This window comes from Corvus hawaiiensis, chromosome 30, assembly GCF_020740725.1.
Source record: "Corvus hawaiiensis isolate bCorHaw1 chromosome 30, bCorHaw1.pri.cur, whole genome shotgun sequence".
NCBI lineage: Eukaryota > Metazoa > Chordata > Aves > Passeriformes > Corvidae > Corvus > Corvus hawaiiensis.
The window spans coordinates 3,420,157-3,447,185 of record NC_063242.1 but is presented as its reverse complement, the minus strand read 5'-3'; the positions used below and the strand labels follow the sequence as shown (position 1 = coordinate 3,447,185).

At 40.0% G+C, this 27,029-nt stretch overlaps 1 protein-coding gene across 2 annotated transcripts in view; it reads right to left on the bottom strand.

Annotated features, from left to right (window-relative positions):
- Positions 1-328: 328 nt before the first annotated feature.
- Positions 329-27,029, bottom strand: part of GALNT12 (polypeptide N-acetylgalactosaminyltransferase 12) — a 47,628-nt gene continuing 20,927 nt past the window's right edge. For both annotated transcript variants that reach the window (XM_048289222.1, XM_048289223.1), the window contains exons 6-10: positions 21,652-21,828; positions 18,941-19,072; positions 11,973-12,086; positions 5,649-5,804; positions 329-3,270 (exon numbers count right to left, since the gene is read on the bottom strand). In XM_048289222.1, coding sequence (XP_048145179.1) covers positions 3,133-3,270; positions 5,649-5,804; positions 11,973-12,086; positions 18,941-19,072; positions 21,652-21,828 — 717 coding nt within the window. In that variant the 3' untranslated portion in view covers positions 329-3,132. The remainder of the gene's footprint in view (positions 3,271-5,648; positions 5,805-11,972; positions 12,087-18,940; positions 19,073-21,651; positions 21,829-27,029) is intronic.

Sequence of the window (27,029 nt, the reverse complement as noted above, 5' to 3'; positions counted from 1 at the left end):
AAGTTAAAAGACCATCAGATTTTAAATCATCAACCAAGCACTATCACTGTGTAAGTGCCCATGTTTTCATAAATAGGAAATAGGAGCACAATCTCATCAGTCCTGGTGTTAGGAACCAACATGAATTTCCCCTTGCAGTGCATCTTAGCACTTCCTATAAATATAACAAAAATGGAACACAGTTTTGAGTCTCTGTTCAGCAGAGCCAGCAAGAAATACTACTTCCAATTCATGTTGACTGATGCATGTACAATGATGACTGTTGTTCCCAGGTGTTTGTGCAAGCTCTAACAATCCCCCAATATAATGGTTCAGTCGAGGCCATTTATACAGAGGTTTTAGTGGTTTATTTCTTAGGGGAAGGTTCATGTACTGTCTTCTGTTGAAGTGAAAACCCAGTAAGTTCTAGCCCATGTTGAAGACCCACAATTTTTAAATGAAAGGAAAATGGTGAGTGAAAAATGAAAAAAAGTCAAAATCATTACCTGATGATTTCAAATAAATATGATAATTAGGCACCTGACTGTAGTCTAGATGTCTTTGTAAAATAAATAAATAAATACAGGAATACAAAGACTAAGAAATAAGCACTGGTTTGTGACTGAAATCCTGCCATTTTTCCATTTCTATGAGGCATCCAGCCCCATCTCTGCTCAGGAGAAGTCCAAAGTCCACAGTCCATTCCTCAGCAGGTAGCTCTGACCTCCTGCAAAAGGAACCCTGGAGATGTTAAAGGAAGTCTGAAGATGTGCATTACTACTTGGATGCTTGATGGAGTCCTTCACCCTCCAAACCTGAAGCCAGACATTAGTACAACTCCAGTGAGTTGAAAAGAAGAAAAGGGTATCAAGGAATAAAAAATGGTGAGTAGATGGACTGAAAGGCCAACACAGAGGGAGCAAGCTGGTGGCATTGCTAATGCTCGGTGTTTGCTTTTGAACTCAAGTGTATTTGTGCAGCAAATATGCAACCCAGGCTAGCTGGTTTGCTGGCATATGTGAAAGCATCTCAGCTGCAGGAAGCCAAAAACATCAATACTTTCCTCTAAACAAGGGCAAAGTGAAAAGATGTATAGAAAATAATTTCCAGTTACTAAGTTTCACTTGTATACCACCATCTGATGATGAAATCTTGAAATACCAAAACTCAAACCTCACTGAGAATGGAAGTCAATGAGAGCTTTGGCCATGATTCTAGTAGCTGGGCTTTTATCAGCTTACTAACATTGTTCAATCAGCAGCCAAGAAGGAAAAGCAAAAATTAATAGAAAATCCTTGCTGTTCTCTCATTCAGCCACCCACTTTTGATTTGTGGCTCCACAAAGTGTAAACCACTGCTGCTACCAGGTGAACAGAAGCATTACTGAGTTCAGGAAACAGAACCTGAGACACCATAAAATAAAGCTGTGTTCTCCCAAGTGCTGCAGGGATCTGGGTCGAAGAGATCAGCAAAATGATTGAATGAAAACCACTGACCATAGGAAAAAGAAGAAATAGTTGATAAGACATTTCCTACTCTACTGAATCACAAAATATTTTATTAATTCTAACATCAGTTTCATCAGTCCGGCCCACAGAGACAAAACTTTAAAGGTGCTCACAAAAACATTCTATCTACATGGGTTAGAAAGACCTTGGAAGAACCTATACATGTATCTCCTATAGACAGAACCCTCCCCCCACACCCCAATCATATAAATAGGTATGCCAAAATGGCATGAGCTTATGGGGATTCAAAGAAAAGGCTGTACATTTTTTACAGAAAACACGAACAAAAGCAAATAACAAAACATACCAAACTAATCAAAACAGATGCCAAGACTTCTGAGAGGAAAAAGGTTGAAATTTTCATCCTTCTACACATAAGCATTCCTTCATCTGACAGAAAAAGAAACTCTTTTTATGAGCTGAAACCCTTCTAATGATGGTCACTGGCCAGATACATTGCTATACACACACAACTTGTCTGATGGGGCGAGGCAGATCCCACACACCAGGGCACAAACCATCCTGTATGGGTGCAGATTAGACCCCATGTTTTCAACAGGACCATATGCAGGGTCAACTCATCTAAAAGGAGTTCCCAGAAAAAATGCAAGTTATACTCAAAAGACAATCCTTTTTGTATTAATATTAGCTGCATTTCAAAGAAATCAGTTGCCAAACCATTTTTAAAATACAATCATTTTTACATGAATCATTTAAACACTTACATTTTAAGATTCATTTTCTCTAACTGTAATTTTGAAATTTTTTCAAAAGAATTATTGGTAGGTCTTTTCTTGAAAGTTTTATGCATATTGAAAATCCACATAATGTTAAAGTTGGTTGTGCATTCCAGGACACAGCCACATATCTGGGCCCATATGAATCTAAATAGCTTTTCCCAAAGCATCACCTTTAAATATTGTTGCCTTCTGCCTTTAAGAAAGATGAGAAAATCCCCATTTTACTCCCAAACCAATCTTAAGCATGATTAGAAACTTGTCAAGTGCCACGAACATCTAAAATTGTCAGAACATTGAAGGTATAGTATTGTCAAGCATGTGCAATCTGTATGCATCTAGATTGTTATTTGTGCAAAAATGTGCAGACATACTCTGCTTTCATGTGTAAATCCACACTGTCTTCAGTGAGGGCTTTGTGGTAGTCACTTAGGGCAGAATATGGCCTACATTTACCTTCTTGGTATTTAAAAGATGAGAATAATTATTAACTACTATCTGTTAAAAGACCCAGCTGCAGAATGTTTTGGTAGAAAAATAGACATTTTAAGTTATTGGCAGATTAACATTAGTGCAATTATTTTGACTGCCTTATTTCCACACAGTAGATTAAAAAAATACATTGTCACCTGTGAAAAGAACCTAAGACACTTCAGAAGCGGTTATGTAGCTGCCAAACAAAGAGAAAAGGAGAAGATTCTGCAGCACTTTATGAAGCTCTCAATACTTAGTGCCTTCTAAAGCTCCAGGAAATGAGATCCAAGGCTTGTAAACTAATTACAGTTCTTTCCATACAAAAATATATCACTTACGAGACTTTCAAAACACTAACTGCTTTCAGCAGACTAACTGCTGACTAGAAAGAGCATATTTTTTTGTATTCAGCTATATCCTAGACAACATCTGGATCAACTTCTTTCTTTGAAGAACCATTTTTGGTAGTCCGAGTTGGTACAACGTCGTAACAATGGTGCTGGGTTCCCATTGTAAGCATTTGCCTCGGCTTGTAAGCACTTCTGGGTTTGTGGGTGAAACAGGGTACCGTCCTACAAAAGACAGAAATAAAGCTTGCTTTTCAGGTCTCAAAAACTGCAGACATATCACTGTGTTTTAAAGGAACAGAAGACATTTGCAACAAATAAATATCATACATATCCTTCCAATGGGGTAGTGCAAAGCCTAAAAGTGAAGTCTAACTTGAGGATCTCTGAAACTTTATCAAAAGGTCCTGCTTTTAAACTTATGTAAATGTACATAAACATTGCTCTAGAGTGACTCATGAAGTGACATCTCAGCCTGTAAAGGATGTGCTAACTTCATTCACTTTCATTGCCTTTTGTTACTGGACCAGAACATGGCTGAAAAGATCAAAGCCAAGCACAAGAATTACCCAAATTTATCAATTTATTGCACATCTTGTAAGTAGAAGTTAAATATTGTTCATTAAGTGTAAATATTGGACATATTTCTAGCCAGAAATTTTCCTCTCTCTTCATAGGGTATATTTCTGGTGGAAAAAGTAAAAATATCTAACCATGCCCCTTGCCTGCAGATGCATGTGGAGTTCACTTGCTTTGCTGAAGGGCAGTATAGCTACCTCAGAGGTGTAAGGTCTGACAGGCCTCCACAGTCAAATTCCCTAAAAAACACATTTTGAGACTTCAGACCCTTTTCTCACAGTGACCTCTAGTTCAAGTCTTTCATTCCAATCCAGGAGCACTGTCAGCTAGGACAGTGAGCTGCAAAGGGCAGTGTAGCCAGCCATGGAGGACTGCCCTGCTCTGAGGCTGTCCCTTTGGCCTGGGTGGCACTCCCATATGCAGACATTCCCAAAGCCTCTAGCAGCTTTGAAAGCAAAACACCAACGCCTTGTTTCTGAGTGTAGCCCTGACTCCTGTGGAAGTCTGCTCCTTCCATCATCAGGAATGCTGCACTTAATTGCATCCTGAGCCACAGCTCCTGATGCCCAGCACTGTGTGCCGGCTCACAGGCTTGCTGACAGACTCAGCTGCTGAATGACTTTCCTGGTTCTGTCATGATAATTCAAAATTCGGAGTGGATTAATCAGTATCCATCTCACTCATTTTTGACTCAGTGCCAGCAAGAACTTAATTCTTGCCAGGCTGCTGGGAAGGCTGCTCAAATCTTTGATTATGCTCCATCCATAAGGACAGCTGTCTGACGCTGCCATGCACAAAGCAAGAGAAATGTGGTGCTGGCATCTCACCCTTCACTCGCCTTGAAAGGTGGGGACCGCTGGTTTTGATTTAGCGCAGCAGCAGAAGAGGAATTGGAGCAGAGCAGTGTGTTCAAATCACACACAGGCACAAAGTGATCACAAGAAAGAACATTTAAAGTAATTCCTAAAGTTTCAGATGATAAAATTATTATAATGGTTAGGAATACACTGGAAGCAGATGCATTCCATAAGTTCTTTCAATTTTTTCATTTTCTCTATTTGAAAATTTCAGTTTTCTCAATTACTTCTTGAAGTGACTGAAGATCCTCCAACATATGTAATCTTAGAGATTAATGTATATGATCTTGAGCAATTTTCTTAAAAGTCAGCATTAGAAATGAAGCATCATTTATAAAGTCAGCCTTTTAAACGTTTTTATTTAGTAATATCACTATGAGCTTCAGTCTGGACTAGATTTAGAAAACAGACAGTAATTTTCCTCTAATTTTTCTAGAGTTTACCCTGCTACCTGTCACTGGTGGTAGTATTCAAGCATGAAATTTTTCAGCCATGGAGTCTGTAGAGTTTAGATGCATTATGCACACACATTATGTAAATATACCATTTTGATATATTATGTGACCTTTTCCCTTAGCCAAATAACAACACTCCAGAACCTGAACAAGGTCATAATTCTTCATCCAGCTTATTTTCTCTCAGGCATCCAGGTGCTTCTTTAGAGATTCAAAACTACTAAACACAAGTTTTTTCTAATATTATGTAGAGACAGCTGTTTAAAAGCAGGAAAGAGCCTAAAGTAATGGTGGTGTGTGAAGTATTGGGGATATATGGTAATATAAATACTGGGAAATAAATCAATGAAAAGAGCGCAAAAGTAGTCCAACCATATGAACTGTTTAGGGAAGGGTTATATTGAGGCACTTCAGTCTCAGGAAAAGACAGTAGGGGTGACATGCAAGAGAGAAGGTTCCCAGCCTCCTCGATGTTAACAAGGGTGCTTTCCTTCCTCTCATCTTCCTGTTCTTTATGAGTGGAATACTCTTTGCCTGCTACCCTGTTTCTGTGCTCAGATATTAAAAGCCAAGATACCCTATTTCTCCCAGAGACTTGTGCCAGTATTGTGGCCTGCATGATGTGTATGCAGTAAGATAAAAATTTAAAAACTTCAACAATTCTCCTTCCACCCACTCCCAAAAAAACCCACACCCAAGCAGGCACACTTACCTTTCTGAAAAGAAACTTCTGGTTTTCAGGAACGCTGTGGACATTTTCTTGACACAAGTACATTGTCAAGTAGTCAGTCCCTGAATCGACTGCAGCACAGACTTCTGGTTGTCGTGTGTTGTAACGTATTTCATTATGGGATGTGTACTCAAAAAACTACAAACCCAAGAGAAGAAACAAAGGACAACAGTCATTTCATATGTACACAGGGTGTACTTAAAAAGAAGCATATACTAAGATACTATAATTAGGTTCACAAGTAAAAGTTGCTATTGTGAAGGGAAATTCTGCCAGAAGTACTCAAGGGTCCTTAACTTCCGCTGCTTACTATTTTACAGAAAATCAATCTCATCACAGCACTGCTTTACTCTGGTAGCACTTAAAATGCATGAAATGTTGAATAAATGTCCTGGAAAACAGGCATTCCAGCATTAAAGAATTTACAAAATTCAACTGTACTATTTGACTTTCACTTTCTAAACCCCCCTTAAAAATAGGATGGAAAACAGTTTCTAGCCTGACATTATGTCTTCTTTATTCAGTCATCACAAAGTAATGTTACTTTTAACTAAGGAGTTACTCACTGCATAGTTCAAATGCAGTTTGGTCCAGGTTCATTTCCAGTTATAATGATCATTTCCAGTCCTAAGGATGCATGGTGATGAGCATTTTATTCTCTAAAGTTTTAAGATATTATTTGAAGCAAATCAGTTACAGCTGCTTTTAAACACGAACAAAACTTCCTTAAAGACAATTTACTCCCTTTGCTTGTTGTACGATACTCTACAGAAGTGTTCTGAACATACTCTGAAACTCCTGGCTTCTGTAGCAGTTATGGTGGAAGACTTCCTCAAAATGTTATACTTATCATGGTCATTTGCCAACTTTTGGACGTCATTAAAGAGCAGCAGAGTTTGAGAGTTGTTTGTATTTAGCACGCTTATGAATAATTTAGATGACTATAGTGCACGGATGTGTGTTTAGATCTGATTTAGATGATACTCAATAAAGTAGAGGAGAGTTTTATAAACATCAGAAAATTGCTTATTACCCGTAGTACAGCTGCATTAGCAGAGACCAATAAAAGGATGAGTGAGAGAAGGAACCCTCTTTTGTTTTGTTTCACCTCTAGAGACGGTAAGACTTTGTGAAAGGGGCTGTACCACTTCAGAAACGTATATATACTTGAACTTACCACAAAAACATCCTTAACAACCACCAAGGCTAATAACCTTGAAAGAGGAGCAGGAAATTGAGTTTCAGTATAACAAAATCTGCAGCCATCCATTTCCAAGTGTAAGAGCTCTGATCTAGACTACACTGATGGTAGCTGTTTCATTAAATTTACCCCTCCCATTATCACAATCAGGAATTTCTCTGCCAAGGTGGCTGTCACAGCCTTACACTGACCAATGCTCCCCACTGCATCACCATATGGAGCCTCATGGCTTTTCTTTTCCAGCAATGATGGAAGAGACCAACCCCTCCAGAATGCACCTGTTTACCACCATTCATCTGTGGTAAGCCACAAAGGGAAATGAGTGTTTTGAGAAAGCAACATCAGGTTTGAAGTCTCCCTGCTGACATAAGACCCTGGAGACCATGACTTTCCCTTGAAAACTATTGCTAGGATCTGTTCCCACAGTGAAGGTTGCACTTCTTTTACATTTGCCTTATGCAAAAAAAAAAAAAATTTCACCAACAACAAAAGTAAATTGTGTGAATATTGGTCCTATTATTATTATTTTCCCTAATAGGCAGGGGCTATTCCCTGGCCTTTAGGCTTTACTCCCAGGTCCAGTATCTGATTGGCACAGGGAAAACCTGCTACTTTGGGCGCCACAGTGAACTACAGGGACATGCATTTTAATCCTATGGCTTGTGAATAAAGAAAAAGCCTCAGTTCTGCTCAGTTGTGTGTGGATGGACACTTTTTACAGCTGCCACTTTCACAAAGCCATATTTAGAGCCTTGCTCGTTAGGGGATTTATTAGACATAATAACTCTTTAGCAATTTGTATAAGTGAAAGCCTGCAAGCTGCTGACTGTACCAGATGCATCAAGAATAAATGGAGCAGCTACTAGATCAGAGCACTTCTCCCTACTGACATCTTTCCTGAATGGTCTCTCAAGGACTTGCACCAAATTCCGAAGAACAGCAAATAAAATGGTTAATTTCTGGATAACTTTAAGGAACGGGGTTATCGTACTAGCAACCAAGCACTCCTGCCTTGTTGCCCAATGAACATAATACAGTTCATTACCCTACACTGCTTCAAACTGAATAAGTACTTCAGGCTTTAGGCTTTTCCAAGCTCTGGTAATAGACGGAATAAATCTCTTCCTCCTCAAAAGGTATAGTGTTTTTTAGTTCCCTTTTCTTGCATTCTGTCAGCAGAAAGAGGAAACATTTTCAAACTAATCCATGGCTGAATAACTAGCAGCCTCGCTGCATTTCTTTCCTTCTGAGAATCAGTAGATCCCCTTAAGTGCTATTGGGAAACTTGATGAGGCCTTTTTCTCAGTGTCTCTGGCTTCTGGACAATCTACAGGATATGCCTCAGCTGCATCAGTGTCTCATTGGTACTGGAGCCAGCAGCAGATTTTGGCTACCTCACTGGACCCTGAAACACACCTTCATCCTTCTCTGTGCCTAGCTACTGCTCTTTTGCATGTAGGAGAAAGTTTGCACTTGATGGGTAGAACCAGCAGAGAGGTTAGCAAGTCTGATACTCTTTCTTGCTGAAAACCCAAGGGCTTTGCTAAGTTCTTTGCTTCTCTCTCGCTATTTACGTCAAATGTATCAGCTCCAAATGGGAATTCTGGGAAGAACATTGTCAGTCAGTGTTTTCCCATCCTCTTATCACATCAGGTTGATTTCTTGCCATCATGTATTGGTGCCCTCTGTACTGCTTCCCAGCCATACCAAGAAGGGCAAGGGGCCTTACTGGTGTTGAATTTCAAAGCTTTTCATTCTCATGTGTGGGGCACATACTCCCAGAAAACATAAGCAGCCTGAGATGCAAGCAATCAGTAGCCAGTGTTTTGTGTATTTCCTGCCTCTCTTCCATATACACTCAGCTCTTAACACTACAGTGTTATCCTCACCTTCTTGTGATAATGAACATACTAACTAAAAAAACCCTCCAGTTAGTTTTTTCATGCTCACACAAAAGGAGTCAAGGAAACCCTCTCAATTAGACCACGGATTCAAGGAAGAACAGCAATAAACTACCAGGAACTTTAGTTTTCTGAGAGTGGTTTTATTCACTGAGATGTAAAACAGGAGAAGGTGCTGGACCTTATAATTAACCAAGAGCACAGAGGTCTCTCCTCTCGGCACAGTGCACACAAATATTCAGAGGTCACTAAGTGGAGATTTGTTTCCAGTGAGAAGAGTTTTGCAGTTGTCCCCTACAGGAAACTGGGGTGAAGCTTGGAATGAGGGTTTGCTGCTAAAACTCTATATAGGTAATTAGTGGAGTGATGAGAACAAACTCAAGGAGAAAAGGCAGAAAGAATTTGGAATTAGGATGGCAGATTCCCTTCCAAGGGGCCAAACAAAAGTTAAGGGCTGCCAGTTGTCAGTAAACATCTCTGAACGTCTGTGGTTGTTGATACTAGAGGAATAACAAAGCTTGCCACAATCATTTCATCAGCAGACAGTGATGGATGTAAATGTGGAAGATTTGACTGTTTTGGTCCTGACAGTGTCACCTGCCTAGGAATTCACACCACAAGGAACAGCCTGCTACCTTTCCAGAATGACTGTCAACAAGGTGGTGGGACAGGAAAGAAATGGAGAGAAATGTCCTGCTGGTAGGTTTCACAGCTGCTTATGAGCCAGAAAAGTGATCTGCAAGTCCAGCAACCCCAACTTCATTTCACATCTCACTTGTGTTTCTACATCTTGTCTTATTTTAGCCTTCCTCTGTCCCCCCACCCATAACTCTTCCTGCTGTCCACTTATTCTCTTGCAACTACCTATCACCCCTACTCACGCCCCCGTTTGCAACTGGTATCTCAGCTCCGATGTTCAGTGACGCTGCCCCTTTCCACTAAAATGTTCTCCAAAGACTCTGCTTGGTTCACTCCCTGTCTTACTCTTTCCTCTATCATGCTCATCACCTGTTGCCGAACCTCTATCCCAAATTATTAGAGTCCTTTGTCACCTTGGCCCTTTCTCCCTGGCTCCTGCCAGCTGTCCCATGCTTTTGTCCATTTCACTAGTCTTGTTTTACCCATTTCCTGTGTCTGGCCTTCCCTCCTCAGGCTCTACAGTTCTCTTGAGTCATCTCATATTTTCCTTTATTGGTTTATAGTGCAGTCAGGTAGTTTCTCCATTTCTCCTTCCTCCTCCTGCTCGCATGCCAGCAGAGGGAGTGGTTTGCACAGCTCCGAGAGTGTCGCTGCTTTCAGCCTGGCGCCTGCTACCGCAGGTACACAGATGCATTGCACCATCAGCAGAGATGGAAGAGCATTAATATCCAGTGATGTGATATCTTGCAGTAAATTCAGTTAATCTCTTAGTGCTAGCTAAACAAAGGATAACCGTAAAAATGTCATCCCATGACAATTCATCTCTCAATTATACTTCTCTTTTGCTTTCACCCTTTATCCTATGCCTTTATTTTTTGGCGGGGGATGAAATTTAAGCAAACTCTTTGCTCAGAGAAATACAAAAAATGCAACCCCTCTCCTCTCTGTAATTTGCCGTACAAGGAAAAAAAAAATCTATAAATACCTTTGGCATGTTACCAGGTAATCCTATACATGAAATACTTCTTAATCTACAAAAGCAATCAACTCTTACTTATAAGAAAGTGGCTTGACAGGGTTATCTGATTGTTAACTTCTCTTCTATACAGATCTGTAGAAGTATGCTTAACTTGGGCATGAAACTGAACTGAGGGAGTAAAAGGGATGAGGTGGGGCTTAGCATAATTGGCATACATCTGTCAGTATTGAGATGCTTTGGCTTTTATGGTGCAAGATTCTCCTCCTGCCTTCCCCCACATATTGGCCTTCAGGGCAGAAATATTAGGAAACTTAAGACATAAACCAAACAAGAGCTAATAAATAATACTAAGTAGTTCTAGTTATAATAGTTTAGGCAATAAACTTGCTATCATCAACAAATCTATTTCCTTTTAAGATCTGAAGTACATTGTTGTTTCTTTTCCCTTTCTCATGCAAAATGTAATTCATATTAGAAGCTTTCTCCTCAATACAGACTTGTTTAACACTCCTCAAGCTTTTATGGTTTTTTAAAAGCAGAATTCAGAATGATAGCAGGTACACAGCTTATCTGGCACATCTCTGGTTTCTTTCCAAACTTTGTTTTCCTTTTTTTTTCTTTTTTTCCAAACATTCCTACTTGCATGTTTGGATTAATTTCTTTTAAAAAAGGACCCAAACAGTCAAGCCACTCAAGCTGACATAGGGTTATGTACCAGAGGTCTCACAAAACCTTTGGTACTTGTCACTGATGAGACCATATTTCAAGTACTGTGTTTTGTCTAATCTGGGTTAGAAGCCAAAAATGAAGATAGACAGGCAAGTACACACCCCACACCAAACACCAAACTTCAATTCTGGAGGGTGGTCACTCAAAACTATGCAAAACAGCCATTCTAGCTCGGCACACAGTGCCCCACAACACTTTTACCATGGCATTACGCAGAGAAGTTTATGGGCATCAACACTAACCACTGCTGCACACAGTTTCAGTCAACATGGACAAAGACACCAGCATTTTCAGCTTCAGAACTTAAAACCAAGAGAGCAAGAATGGAAGTGTTAAAGAGAACCCCTTCTCTCCAGGACTGTGGAGCCCAAGCCCAGGAGGACATTTCTGTAGAGTGTAGTACTGGAGAAGATGTGGTCCAAAACCTCTTGTGCAGTTATACAAGCACCACAAGGAAGAGACATGATGACAGACAGAGGTGGAACTAGGTGAGGCTGGCAATGTTATTAAGAGTTTTAGAGGCATGGACAGACAGAAGCTCAGAGGGGTTTTGGAGATGAGTGAACACTATAGCTGCACGGATGTATTATTAACCCCTGCTAAGGAGCCCTGTGGAAAGGCATAATAAAGGTATGCATGAGTTCCCTGGGCTGGGTAGACACATCTTCAGAATGAAGAAAATCTGACCTGAAGATACATCAAAATAAAAAGCATTTAGAGCAAGAATTAAAACTTGAGCTAAGATCACCTTCTTGTTGGCAACACATGCTCTGAGCATTACTGCAATGACTTTACCACACTTCCTTACATTACAACCATAAGTGTTAGTCAAAGTGAAAATAAAACATTATTCTTACCTGATTTTGTCCCATGCCATGGCATGGGTAGAGTATGACCCTCTGTCCAGTTACTTGCTGTTCATTTGTAGGGTTATAATCAAAACAGAAGTTTTCCATTCCTCTATTCTTCAGCTAATCAAAACAAAAGAATATTTTAAAATATTAGTCTAAAGTAAGGAAGGTATTCTGTAGTCACTCTACACCCCTCCTGCTGGGCTCTGAGATCCATCCCAAAGCTGGTGCACATTAACTGGAATAGATCAAAGGGATGGAATGGTAAAATTTCTCAGACTAATGTGAAATAAAACTGTCTGGACCGTCTTGACTTTGAGCATTGAAGAAGGCAGACACGATGGCTTCCCCTAGGAACGACACTGTGTTCCAATGTATTTGCAAAGGAAATAGGTAGAAACTATGAAAAACTATGTTGAAACCCAACAAGCCAGCAACTCATGCAGAACAAGAGTCTGCCATGCCTTCTTCCCCCAGGATCTATTTGTTCAATTTTCTTATGAAAAGATGACTACACACTTTTCTCAGTTTGTCAAATGTGAAATGTTAGGAGCATTTGTTCTCTAAAGGACACCAGTACCCTCTTGAGGCAGAACAAGAAAGATTTTAGAATCAGAAATCATGAAAGTAGGCAAAAATGTATCTTTGGAAAGAGACACTAGGTGTGGTATTAAATGCTCTTTACTCATGTTGCTGATCTCTGACAGAAGAGGTGCATAACTTTTAGATTAAATTTTAAAATATTAAGTTAGCTAACTTTAAAAAGAGCAGGCTAGTTAACAAGGATTTGCATTTAAGTATTCAGGAGGCAAAAGTAATTGAAAATACACAATGACATAACCACTGATTCCCGGTATTAGCCACATAACCAAATTTGAAATTACACAGAGCAGAATAAGTTCTGTAAACAAGAAGCTGAATGCCCCTGTTACTGAGTGTAATTATATCACAGACAAAAGGAACAAGCAGAGTAAATCTCAGAAGAGTTAGTTCAGCAAGGTGTAATTTCACTGCTCTTCCCTAGTCATGATAATCGAATCCTGAGTTCTTAATGTGGAAAATAACCAGACACATAGGGATTGCAGGAGGCTAAAACCAAACAAAAAAGACAAACTACAGGGCCTAAACCCACCACAGAGCAAACCACACAAGCTGGAAAATTTAATACTTGTGTTCTATCTATGTTTGCTTTGCCAACTTCTACTTTGAGTGCTACCCAACATCCTCTTTCCACTGCTTTGTGCTCACTCCCACATTAGACCACTGCAACCCTCCTTGAACAGTCAAAAGAAAACATTTTGTTTACCTTCCTAATAGGAGGCAAGAATTACACTTAGAAAAACAGGAAAGAGAAGCGTCTTACACAGACTATTTTTAACACTGCCGTGGAACTACATAAACCAAACAATAAGCTTCTCATGTTTCTACATTCTACATCAGGAGACATCAACTTAAAAGTCATAACCACATAAAATGGTAATTTTATCTCTACAGTTGTTGTCAGCAACTGTCTTCAGGAACAGAGGGTCTCCCATTAGTATGTTTAATAATGTATGACTGCTTGTCTGTCTACTGGCTACAAGGGCAGCAAAGCCCTTATCCATGATGCCCTTCCAGGCAATCCAATGCCTTCACTACTGCTCTTTGCCATCAGCCCCTGGCACGCGCTCAAGTGTGAGCTCCCATTTGGGGCCTGAATTTTTAAATAATCTATTTGAAAATGCCGTGCACCACCAGAACTACAGTAACTCTCCTATGCATGTTACTCAATGCTCAAACACAAACAACAAAAGCTGTGTAAAAGCTTACTAAACTTAAGCTTCATTTCAGATGGTTTGAACATGAGGCTGTACTCCAGGGTGTTACCATGTTATGTTCTCTCCTTTTTCTGTTTCATGCATAAATGCTTGTAATATGTGCTGACATTCTCCTACACATACATGATCTATATTTTGACCTGGCTCTTCTATTTTGTCAGACATCGGTAGATATACCCACACTACATCAGGAAGTCCAATTTGTATTTAAGATCTAATTAGTAGGAATAGTATATTCAAAGCTTTTAAATTACCTGATCTGAAATGACACAGAAAGATTTGAAAATCTGGCTGCAGCATCATTTATTAAAAAAACAACAACAAAAACCACCAACCTACTCTCTGTTCAAAGGCAGAAACAAAGTATGAGAGAAATTGCAAAATATTTCTCTCTTGTTAAATGAGAATATACAGTTTAAGTTTCTTTTATGTACAACAGCTCTATCAAAACAGTGATCATACACTCATTTTTGAAGCTATGTTTATTCCTACATCCACTATAAACAAGTCATGCAATAAGAACAAAATTTTCTCTGTGACTTACCTTAGTTCTTTTGCAGAGTGCTGCATTAGAGAAACAGAAGCAAGAAAAAATGTTGATCACCTTGCCGTTGAAACACATCGTTCAGATCTACAACATTCTACCCATGCAGGACTATTGGCTGTGTCTTTCTACAGCATGTGTCTCCTATTGAAACATTGCTGGTGTTACTCACATGCCATGTAGTTACCACTGTTTGGAGGCTGAGACAGGTAACAAACAGCAACTGCTGAGATATTCACCTTAGACCTTATCCTGTACTGCTTGGAGAAATTTAAATCTGTTGTTTCCTAACATCTGGACTCTTGCATATAACTACACAATACAGATGTCATTCTATGAATAATTCTTAGTTTGGGCTTGCATTTTTTTAAGACAACGTCCATTGTAAACAAACCATCAACAACAGATTTTTGACATTAAACCTTCATTACATTGGTTGATAAATATGGCCAGTGGAGCGCTGCCAACCTTCCTCTATATCCACAAAATAGATCAGAATCCTCTTTATTCTGCCAGTGTGGCAGTGGTGCTGATCTATTAGTGATATGGACAGATGATACTGTGGGACACAGTAAGATATGAATTTGCAGCAAGCCAAACAGCTTCACTAGTACTGATCAAACATAAGCTTTTACCTCAAAGGTAATCCAAGGAGTCACAGGGAATGATTCTACTGAGTGAATGCTATTGTCATATCACCTGTTAACTTCTTAAGGCCAGTGCTGAAAAGGCACTGATAACTAAAATCCTCTGTAAGACCCACACACTGTTGTTGGATTCCCTGGCTCACCCCAGCAAGTCCAGATCTCCCTGGGAGGCTCAAAAACATATAAACATGTGGTTCAAACAATGGTATGTTCACTTGAGATTACTATCAAACACTTGAATTCCTTTCAGAAAGCCTCTCCCAAGCTTTCAGAGGCTGTACAGCCAACCAAGTGGTGCATGTTTTCCTGTGATGGGCATAAGATCTCCAGATCTAGTCAGTCCTAATCTTGGCTACCATTTCAATCTCAAGTGGCAGCTCTACAAATTGGATTATAATGCAGTTTTAGAGGTATATCCTAGAGAAGGGACCCCGATACCTCTGAGAACTTGGGACAACAGACATGCAATAATATCTTTGATTATGTAATTTAAACCACATTGCTCTCTTATTCTACAAGCCTGACCATATATACCATGTGTTCTTTAGATAATTTAAATAATGTTCTCTTTCATGATGCAGCAAAACAAAATTCTTCATAGTTTTAAAGGCACAGTTTAAAATCTTCCTTCTGATTTTTTTTAAGGTTATATCTAGCCTAAATTAAAAGAAAATTATGACTGAGCACTTGGAAATGAAGATGAGATGGTCATGGAGGAAAACGGGGAAGGAAGCTGTCAAAAGAAAAATTCAAGTTTTTGATTTCCTAGCTGATTCAGTCAGTGACAGATGCCTTTACAGATAGATGGCAGAAAGAGCAACTGGATGGAAAGTCACAACAGAAATCTATCAGCTTAGTTGCTTCACATTCAGCTAGAAGAAATATCAGCTAGAAACTGAGAAGAACAAAGAAAAACTTATGGTGTCAGAACGTAGTATAGTCTCACTGCCAAGCGACCAAACGTACAGAAAATTAGAGCAAAATCCCGATTTTTGTGTCACCTCTCTTTTTTAAAAATAATCTTGATGCCAAGTTCAAAGCCAAATTCACTGACTGACCATACTCTTTATCCTCAGATATGCACCTCAATTCCAACAATACCTAATATGTACCTTAGAGGAGAGAAGAGCCCTGACTATTCCCTTGCTTTGCAGCCATGCCTTTCCATGGTCACCAATAACATGAAAAGATCACAGAGCTGCCCAGTTCCTCTGTCTTAATCCAGATGCACAATGCAGCAGTGTCACCAGACTGACTAATACTGAGCACACCAGCTGGCTCAAAGTTCTTCCTACAGATGCCCACACCATCCCTTCCCAGGGTAGCTAGGATTTGTAAGCTGACCTAGTCTGCGCTGTCTAGGTGGGCAATCTGTGCAGAACTGGGGCTCAAGTCTTGTTGCAATTTCACACCTACCAAAGCACAGCTATCCACTCTGCCAGTAAGTACATGCTGAAGGATGGCCAAACCAGATGCTGTGCCAGAAAAGGATACATCAGTGCTCTAAAAGGTATTATCAGCCTTTCCAGAAGTGCTGACATCTTCTTATTTTAACCCACTGAGTGCCGACCAGCTTCACTCCTTCCTGCCCCCGCAAAGAAATTATTCAAGTCAAAAGGTTCATGTCCCACAAAGTTCCAGAGCTGCTTGAAGCCCAAGAAGAAGCAAGAAGATATTTATCTCATTTCTAGGTCTCAGGCAGTTTGCAGGAAAGCAATCATATCTCAGGCAAAAAGGTTCATAATTCAGTATGTTTAAGTAAAGTTTTAGGCAGCTAGCCTTTTAGACAATTAAGGGTAGTATGGATATTTTTATCTATGTATCAAGAAAAAAAATGTAGCACAAGAGTCTGCTTGTCAGTCCACAGCACTGAATGCTGCTCAATAATTCTTGACTCTGTTTGAATAACACATGGGTGATGTATGGGTAATCTTAGAAACATTTTCAACTTCAGTTCAAAAGTAAAAAGATTTTTAAGGGAGGTAAAAATCCCCATACTCTCTTTGAACAATTAAATAACCTCACACTAAGTTGAGCTATTACCAAAGCTGACACTTTTAAACACAGTATTTTTGTGGACCAGAAAAGCACTGCACAGCTAAGGCGGGAGTAAAGAACACCATCAGTGATTCATTGAAGCTAGCAGATGGGACTCAATATCCACAAATCAGCTGAATCAGTAGGTGTCATTTCTGCACTCTCAGTTTCTCAGAGTACAACTGTATTTCAATCACATTTTAAATTCTTCCTCCTCCCAAAAAGTGGTGTATTCTTATTATGCTCACGACTAGATGACAGCATTTATGAATTGTTTTTAGAGAAATATATAGAGCACACCTAAATTACACTCTAGATACCTCAAGCAGCTCTGAACAAGAGTTATTATTTCTAGGTACTGTCAACCCTTTACCTGAGAATGACAATTAAATCATAAAAGAAACGCACAAATCCCTTCTCTTCCCCAGGAGGCTGAAGCACTATCACTGGCACCAGTCTAACCCTTTCTTTTGGAGCGGGAAGGATGGGGGTAGAGGGAAGAATAAAATTCCTGAAATGCTCCTGGAAGGTAAGTCTTACAATATCTTACTGCTTCAACAGTCTCAGACCTTGTCAGTGGAAATCCAGCAGAAAAGAGCAAAAACAGAAGCAATGTTGTACCAGGGTTTGTTCAAGATACTGGATAATGGTGGGTAATACCTTCCACGCCAGTGATCACACAGATACCACCTCTCCTGCAAGCTCCAAGACAAATGGAGGAGGGTGGCAATTCTCCCAGAGGCTCCTAAGGGCTTTTCTGACAGCTGGTGCACTCCCTGTGGGAACTCCCACAGCTCCCCAGGGGAAATACAGTTCCCCAAGGGAAACCACAGCATTTCCCCACTAGGATCTTTTTCATTCAATAAGTTACAAAGCTGTTAGGGCAGACTGTGGGGAGACTTGGTTCCTGAATGTTTTGTATGTCCTGAATGTTTTGTATGTCCAACCCGATCCAGATTAGATTTTTTTTTTCCACTCCTGAAGGAGATTCAGCAGAGGCTGAGTAACTGAAGGGCAGATGGCAGCAAGACAAGGGCTGGATGTGATGCAGCAGTGTGGGAATGCAGTTTAGCTGGATCTGCAGAGTGATCGAGTTACCAGCAAAAGTACTTTTAAGTCAGTGTGGCATTGGTAATCAGGAAGGTATTGGATACATCTTTGCCTGGTGGAAAGGTGCAGTTTTGTGTTCCTAACATGCAGCAGGTATCTGGTGATTTTTCAGAGGAAACAGGTATTTGCTGCAACATCTCTGCCTTCATCCCTTCCAAATGAGATTGCAGTAATGGAGCTATGGATGTACATGGAGCTATAGTTTATACTTATTTGTAAGCTGCAAGAAGCATACAGAGCTGTCAACTCTTAAAAAGAGAAGAGGATTCTGATATTGAACCCATTGCATGTGAATCCTTGCTGGTCTAAAGTGACCTCCAGATTAAAAATTAATAATATGTTGGTTTTGATATACAGAATCCCCTATGATCTGGAAGCACTTAGCACCAGCTCTTCTTCCCATCACCAGAGCATCACAGTTTTCATCAGACAAAATGTACAAACACATGTGTTAAAGAACACTCTTTTCCTTTTCAATTCAACAACTAAAATAAAACACTTTACTATTCTCTTTTTTTGTTATGCAACGTTTCAAGAAATAAACACCTCATTCTTTGCTGCCTTTAACAGTCCCAAGATGTCACTTAAAAAGAGTAATTCCTGGCAACCTTACCTGTTCTCCTACTCTGTCACAGAACTCCTTCGTAAACAGCATTCCCTTAAATAAAGATTCTGATAGAAACCACATTTTAAAGTCTACCAATTTAACTGAATTCTACCAAATTCTGACACTAATTTTGGCACAAAAACACCTTCACACTGACTTAGTAGGAGAGCTCAGAGAACTGCAAGTAGGCCCCCTTCTCAGCAGCCACGTACCATTCCAAAGAAACCTGGTCTGTCCTCAGGTACGTGAAGTTCTGGATATACGTTCTCCAAGAACCATTTGAAGTCCTTACATTTCAGCTTCTCTCGTAGAAGTCTCCTTTCTGTCACATCTCCATATGGCTCCTGAAAAATATAAAAAAAAAAAAAAAGAAAAAAAAGAAGAAAAAAAAATTTAAAAAAAGATTAAAAAAACCCGATTCAGAACAGATGCTCTTTTAAATTATCTGTATACATTATTAGGAACCGTATGCTACAGTGATGAGTAGGATTTCTAGCCAGGAAAAATCACCATGTTTGGGTGCCGGATTTGATTTCATTATCCTTACATTTGTTAAATGTTGACAAAAAAGAATTGGAACTGTGCAAGTAAAACTTTAAAATATTCTAGAAGACAGTTTGTCTGAGAAAACTCCCTGAATCTGCAAGTGAGGAAGCCCTTGAATACAGATTGCTGGAGACTGAGAAGGCATATTGGAAAATAAAACTTCCTTTAGATAGATAATTGAAAATCTCAAAAGCAGAGAATGAATCTTGAGGATTTTAAATTATACCACCGTCCATTTGCAAATTACCTGTACAGTTTTACACTTAAGTGATGAAATTCGTAAAATCTGCTAATGCATCCTTTGAACTTCATCCTTTTGAGGGGTGGGGAGTATGAAATCTTAAACCTCCAGAGAAAAGCTTTCACTGCAGACTTTTCCCAGTCTATGGATTGGAGCAGAGTTCACATCTTTTTATGTCTGTCTTCAAAAGCCTCTCTTTGTATTGACTAGGGACTTCAGATAGTCAGGTATGAGATAGCGTTTGCAGCCCCCAGATTTTTACAGGTCACTTGACGCACTCTTACATCAGACCACAAATGTATTTGCATTTCTCAAAGTTGTGGAAATACCACTGAAAACACAAAGCAGTTGTAAAGCAGAGGCAGAGATGCCTGTTTGAATAAACAAACAGCATGATGTATTAGCTCAGAGGTCTGAACGTTAATCTTGAAGTGAAACTTCACGGAACCAATTTTTGCAGCATCAATCATTTTCCTGTTATCCTACAGAACTGAATATTTGGGTTTGATGAAGTAAAAAGGTCTGAACTCAACTGCTGCAACAAGTGGTGCACAGAGTATTAGGGAAACTAAAGTTTAGCAGCAGCTGTTTTGATACGGGGGAAAAAAAACCCGCATGAGTTTCAGCTTGAATCCACTGTGTTACAGTAAGAGAATACACGAAACTTCCCATACTATCATACAAATATCCTTTAAAGTTAAAGCTCTGTCATTACACACATGTAATGTAAGATGCCCAGCACTTTACAAGAAAAATTGTCAGTGTTTATTGCTCTTTTTTGTGTATGACAAGCTGAAATCAGCCTGGCGTTGCCTATGGGTGAATCCCATATTTCTCTCCAAGTCAGAATCTGATAATAAAACCTAAATGGCTTTTACGATGTTAACGTAAACCAATTATTACAAATGTGTGGACTATAATAATCTAATTACCCAATTTAATCCAAAGAAACACAAGATGAAAGCTAACCAAATTCATCTTCTCCAGCATCCTCCAGCATATCTTTTAAAAGCCTCATGTTTTCAAGAGCAGTTTTCCCCTGGTGTGTCTATTGGGGTTGGCCATTCAGATGAGCTGGGGACTCCCTGTGCCCCACACTGGTCCCTCAGCTCTGATCCAGTGCAGAAGGAGACAGGTGCCCAGCAGCCCACCCCAGACACAGAACCAGAAAGGCAGTGTTTCGCAAACTTTCCATGCAGAGAGATCATTCTGGAGAGATCAGGCCCTTCCAGAAACAAGCAACAGCAGACAATGATTTTTTTGGGGCCTGAATTTTGGACCTTGTGCCAGAAGTTCATTTAATTCCTTTCTAGACACTGTGAGGACATTGCAGTGTTACTGTCTTCCAGCCTTCAGGCCCCTCATGATAAATACATCCAAGTTATGAATTTGCACACTGCTTTACTGTTCTGACATACTCAGTTTTCACAGTAATAATTATCCTTAAAAATTCTGCAACAAATGATCTTGTATTTTCATTTCAAGACAAATATAAACACTAACTTAAAAGAACCTCCAAAACCAACAGAACTGATACTTGAAACATTTTATTAGGAACATTTTCATCTGAGCTCCCACGACTGATTTTAATTAATCTTTTTAATATTGATTTTGGTTTTGCTTTTTTTTCTTTTTTTTTAACTAAACATGGTGGAGCAGTAAATCAAACAGAAAAATCTATTTTATTTTATATCAGTCCAAAGTTTTACAATTATCACAAGACAGGTAATTTTGCTAAATATTGTTACCATGCTGTACTACTGTCCACTGAAACGTGTTGATTTGTGTTCATTAATTGTGTGTCTATAATTCTTTTTGAGAGAATCCTGTATCAGGCATTTCCCAGAAGTGCACAATTCTCCTTGCTTTGATCACCTCACTTCACGTTATTTTTTCATTTATTAATTCATTCATTTAATATTGACACAGATTGGGCCACCTTGTACTTTTACAGAATTTCTAATTTTTTTCCAAGCAATTAAAAATCATACACTTATTCTATGCCTGGGAAGAAGTTTCAGAAGAAATAAGAAATAAACATGAAAAGCACTTCATGTTAAATATTAGCTTAATCAATAGTTAGCAGGTTGAAAACAAACGCTACCGAAATTGCAGGAACAATGAAGCTGAACTCACCAGGCGAGCGTGTGGGTTGCGGTGGTAATAAAGCTGTTTGTATTCATCCATCCACACTTCAGCTGCACGCACACTGTTTGCCAAAGCTTTGGACCGTGAGTACGGAGCTTGTTTGGGGAAAACGTGACCTACATGGGAGCAAGGATGGATCTCAAGACTTCCTCCACACTGCCATATCTGAGCAAAGAATGACATTGTGTGTATCATTAATTTGAGTCTTTGCAAGCTCAAGGATATAGTAACAATAAGCCTGTGTGAGAATAACACCATCTCAAGAATACACCATACTACAAGTAACACAAACAATAATTTTGTGTCTCATTTGATGACTAAACTGGAAAAAATTACATCCTTGTTGCTCTTAGTAATTAGCTCTGAGTTCACAAGGAGATAACCACATCTCTGGTTTTATCTGGAGAGCAATTTCCTTTCTTAATTTTATTTTCTCATGATATGATGTGGTCTACAATATAAGTTATGCAGACATTGTTAAAAAAGAGAAAAAAAGAAAAAAGAAGAAAAATAAAAAATAAAGAGAAATAGGAGAGAAGAGACGAGAGAGAAGAGACGAGAGAGAAGAGACGAGAGAGAAGAGACGAGAGAGAAGAGAGGAGCATGTTTCTTTTTCAAATTAACCATGTAAAAAGCTATCTCGGAAAGAAACCGATAGCTGATAACTAATTCTTACCAGAAATCTATACATCTATATATCATCTGTATATTCTACTGGAAAGCTGACTTGACAAAACAGGTACGCTTGTTATATCACTGAAGAACAGTCAGTTGTGCTCCCATTTGTACATTTACCAATCTAGAAGGGAGACATAGGTGCCTGGTGATGACACTAATCTTTTCCCTTGGAAAGGTAGGAATGGTACCCCAGAACCAACACATGAAAAGAAGAAGCAAAATACTTCTACTAACTTATGGCGGTCCAACTGACAACAATGAAACAACCTCCCCTATCTAAACCAATATTCCTGCTTCATGCCAAGGAAGTACTTGCACCTGAACGTGGAATTGGCAGAACCCTGCCAACCACCACTCTGCCCTTGTGCTCTGAAGGTCTGGTTTGAGGAGAGATAGATATCCTCCAGCCTCTCTGGCTCCCCTGGTCGGGAAATGTACAGCCCATAAGATAAAATCCAGAAACAACCACCAAGTGGATCCATTAGCCTCAGCACTCTGTGCACATTCTTGTAATTACACCCTTCTCCTCTGAAAACCAAGGACTTTTGGCAGTTCATCTACACAGCCACTTTCCCGTCACCCGTTCTGACCTCAAGTCTGATTACCTGAAAGGAAAGCACAGCTGGGTATTTCCTATTTAATATTGTTTGTGACCACAACATGGCAGACAGCCTGTTTCTGGAGGGTGCCTGAAACAAGGTTTCTGAAATTTAGTCAGATGGGAGAAAGATGGAACATGTTGCTTTACTTGAACTAATTTGAGGCTGTCACCAATGGCTCTGATAGACTTTCCATAAAAAATTTAGACTTCTGCTCATGTATTCAACCATGCATAAATGGCAGCTCATCATTCCTTTGTAAATGGAAGACAAAGGAAATTAGCTGGGATAGGTTTAAGGGGTAGAGGTTTGCTCCCTGACAACCTTCTTGTATAAGACATACATTTTTAATTATATGTTATTCAAATGAACACAGCAGGAGTGAAAGCTATGAGGCAGCAAATAAAAGCTCTGTTGCTAACAGTGTCAAAAGATCAGTGACAGGACTTTTCCCACCTCTCTCTCCAGAACTTTTAGGGATCTAAAAAGATGAAGGCTTTCAGCTCACACAGGGCAGGACTTGGTTTTAGACTGCTAACTTTAAGGGCTTTTTTTAAAGTTACTCAGAATTTCTCTCAAATTTCTAAATTTGGAAATCAATGAGTGTCATCTCCACTGATTTGGTTTTGGATAGCAACATCAAAGGAATGAAACAAACTGACCATACCTCTGTTAAATCGATGACAAAAAGAGAATTCCATAACAGCTGAATTTTTAATAATTAAAGCTCTCTAAAAAATAACTGTAGGCTGCTAAGCAATGCTCACTAAATTCTATGTATTCCATAAAAAAAGTACAAAAATTATCTTCTCCTCCTATCACAAAAGAAAATTAAATATATTTTAGCTAAAAAAAAAAGCTCATAAGGTTTATTTGCTTTCATTTTAATGGAAAACATTATGACCTCTATATAAAATCGGGTACAAATGAACAGCCATAAAATAAAGCAAGGAATTTAACAGAGAAACTAACATTGATTACTAAGTGTTAAATAAGTGGCTCTGCAGAAGGTTCCCCATAAAACTAGTTCAACCTTCTGTAACAGAAAAGCATATTAGGTTTCATGTATATTTTGCAAGCTCACATACGTGCAGATCTGTTTCTTGACTAGGTCTGGCTAATTCACAGCTCTCATTACAAAAGCACACATTTTTCCTTCACTTCAATAAGAAAACAGGGTGACATTCCTTTTTTTACTTTCACTTTCATCTTGATGCATGCTATTGGCATCTTTTCTTTTGTTTTCAGAGACAGATGGCAGCATTATGAAAACCTACAGAAAATGTTCAGATCTCGCCTTGGGATCACCATCCCTGCCAGGTCTCTAGACAATTGACCTAGTGCTGGGTCATTGAATGCTAAAGAATAAAAGCTCTACCAGCTCATGCTAACATTTTAAGACTATCTGGAAGAAATAAAAAACATAAAAAGGATGCCACATCCTAAAAAAGGGCAAAATGTGGAAAACTTTATGTTTCTGCTGCTCTCTCTGCTACAATTTTTCTTGATGACTTGTGGCTGAGCCCCCACTGTGGTGCTTATGCACAATCTGCTGGAAGCTGGCTGGGTGGAGAGGCACCCCAGACACGTGGACCCATCCTAGGTGTTCTCAACACAAGGCAGAGCTCCAGATCCAGACAAAAAGAAGCAATACAAAAATACTGCAAAAGAGAAGACCCCGAGTGTTCTGAGGCATATCATCCAGGCTTATGGGCAATAACATTTCTGAAAAGAAAGGCCTTTTTGCACATGGTGGGCTGAAGGACAGACCACAGGCATATTAAGCCTTGGTCCAGAAACAAACTTACATTGCAGTGCCACTTGCAGGACCAAGAGCAGAGAGGGGAGGGAAGCTGCAACCAGGTTCCCTTTGCTCTGAGTACAAGAGGGAGAAGATGAAAGAGCATGTTTTGAATCCCTCAGAAAGAGGAGTTTCAATGCCCATTATGCCTATGAAGTGAAATTTTATCCAGCCAAATAGCATTAAGCAATCCCAAATCAAGGTACATTGACTCGATTCTGCATTCAGCACGTAGCCTCCATCTCTCTTAGTCATCATGCTTTTAGCGAAAGTTTTGTCCTTGTTGCACCTCTCAAAACCACAGAGAATTTCTTCAGTTCAGAATAATCGAAGTGCAAGAAAGAGGAGGCTTGAGGACAAGTCTTTTCATGTCATTGGGAGAGAGTGGTGTTTCCAGAGATGAGAACAGCAATAAATTAATTTACAGTGGTTTTGAGTAGCTCTGCTCCTAATTTTCAGGTCTGACAGGTCTAGAAAACAAAAGGACAACAACATTAACAATGATTTATCCCTTTCGACCTCTTGGAACACTGTGGGCAGCCAAAAGAACACAGTTAAACAACATCGTAGCACTCTGCTCTCTTCCGCAAAAATCCTCACCACGCAGAGCACAAGTACAAGGGCTCCAAATCAAACAGAGCAAAGCATGTTGTGTACAAATGCCCAGATGCTACTGGCAATCTGCACTAGGAAAATTGCCATGGCCAGGCATATTTGTTGGCCATTGCACAGTCTGTCCAGTTAAATCATTTGTCTCCCAGGAGCACTTGATCCACCTGCACCCACGTGCTGGCTTAGCCCCTGCAGGGCGTGGCAGAGCGCTTGTGCGCTGCCTCCTGGGGACTCTGCTGCTCCCTTTGTGCCTCTCCTGTGTGCTGGGCTGCCTCTGATGCTTCCTCTGTCCCATGAGGAGACCACAGTCCTGCAAGCTGAAGGAGTAAAGGCACTGCTCATACATGCTGCTGCACCCCACCCAGGAGTCCTGGCTCAGGGGAACCAGTGACATAAAAAACGAGACTGGCTGCCAGAGCTTCATCGAGGTCAATGGCAATGAAAGGCTGAGTCTAAAGCATCAGCTGGTACTGGGGCACTCTGCATCAAAGGGAAGGTGTCAGGCTGTCTGCAAGCCTTGGTCTCCCCAAAAGCAAGCACGAAGAGCAGAAAGCCAAGAACTGCATGCCAAGTGTGCAATATTAGAGGTTTTCTACAAGGAGTTGCAGCTCTGGATACACGGGAACCAAAGACTTCTGTTTCAGAGGGTCACTGGGCCGATGGAGGTGTGTCAGCTGCTTTGCGCTTCAGGTGGAGGCCTGCTGAACTAGACCAAGACTACTAAGTAGGCTGTGTTTGGGCTTAGTGCCAGAAACTTTTCCCTAAGTGGAAAAGGAGGTGGTCATGAACTCAGATCAAACAGCATTTCCAGTTGAGAAATCTCCCTCCAGAGAGAAACCATATCAACTCTAGGCATGTGCTTGTTATCATTCCTAATAATTTTTGTTCCTTATTTTTATAACCTCTTTTGTACGATTTCTGCACTGCAGGCAGCGGGAGACCAGAACAACAGCTAGGAAGACTCCATGCTTCTCTAGTTAACACACAGACATCAAGAGAGACAGTCTGCTGATGCCTCCTTTCTAAAGAAAGTAGTTTTGTAGCATTAAAATGCTATTTATCCCTGAAATCATTGTCACCTGGTAAAAAAACCAAAAACCCTCCTGTACCACAATTCAATGACTCACAGAAATGCAAATATGACCATCAAATATAACAGATGATGGGCAGAACAGACACAGGAAATCCAGGAGAATAGGCTGTGAACTCCCTGAAAGCCAAAAGTGGCCCTACAGCTTCCCTCTTACATCACCATTTGATTGCTTCAATGAACTAAGTGTGATATGAGGCAAACCATAGGCAACCAGTGCTCAGTGGGAATCAGCCACAGCACTGGTAACAGCTGAGCTGAGGAGGAACAACACTGCTTTGATAACCCGTCTGGACTGTCCTGTGTCTCCTCTCTTTTCATGCTGTAAATCCTTTTCCTTACAGCTATTTGCCTCACACCTGAGCACTTGGTCCAGCTTCCTGTGCAGTACAGCTCTACAGTTACTGGAGATCTTCCCTCCCACCTTTTATAACCTTTATACAAACTTATTCTCAGGTGAAACAGAATAAAGCCTTAAAATTAGTACAGGGGCTGCCTTCTCCTGCCCCACTGGGAACTGCTCGCTCCATCAAGCACAGCAAGAGCTCTGAGTCACATCAAAGAACTACAAATCTTCTTCCCAATG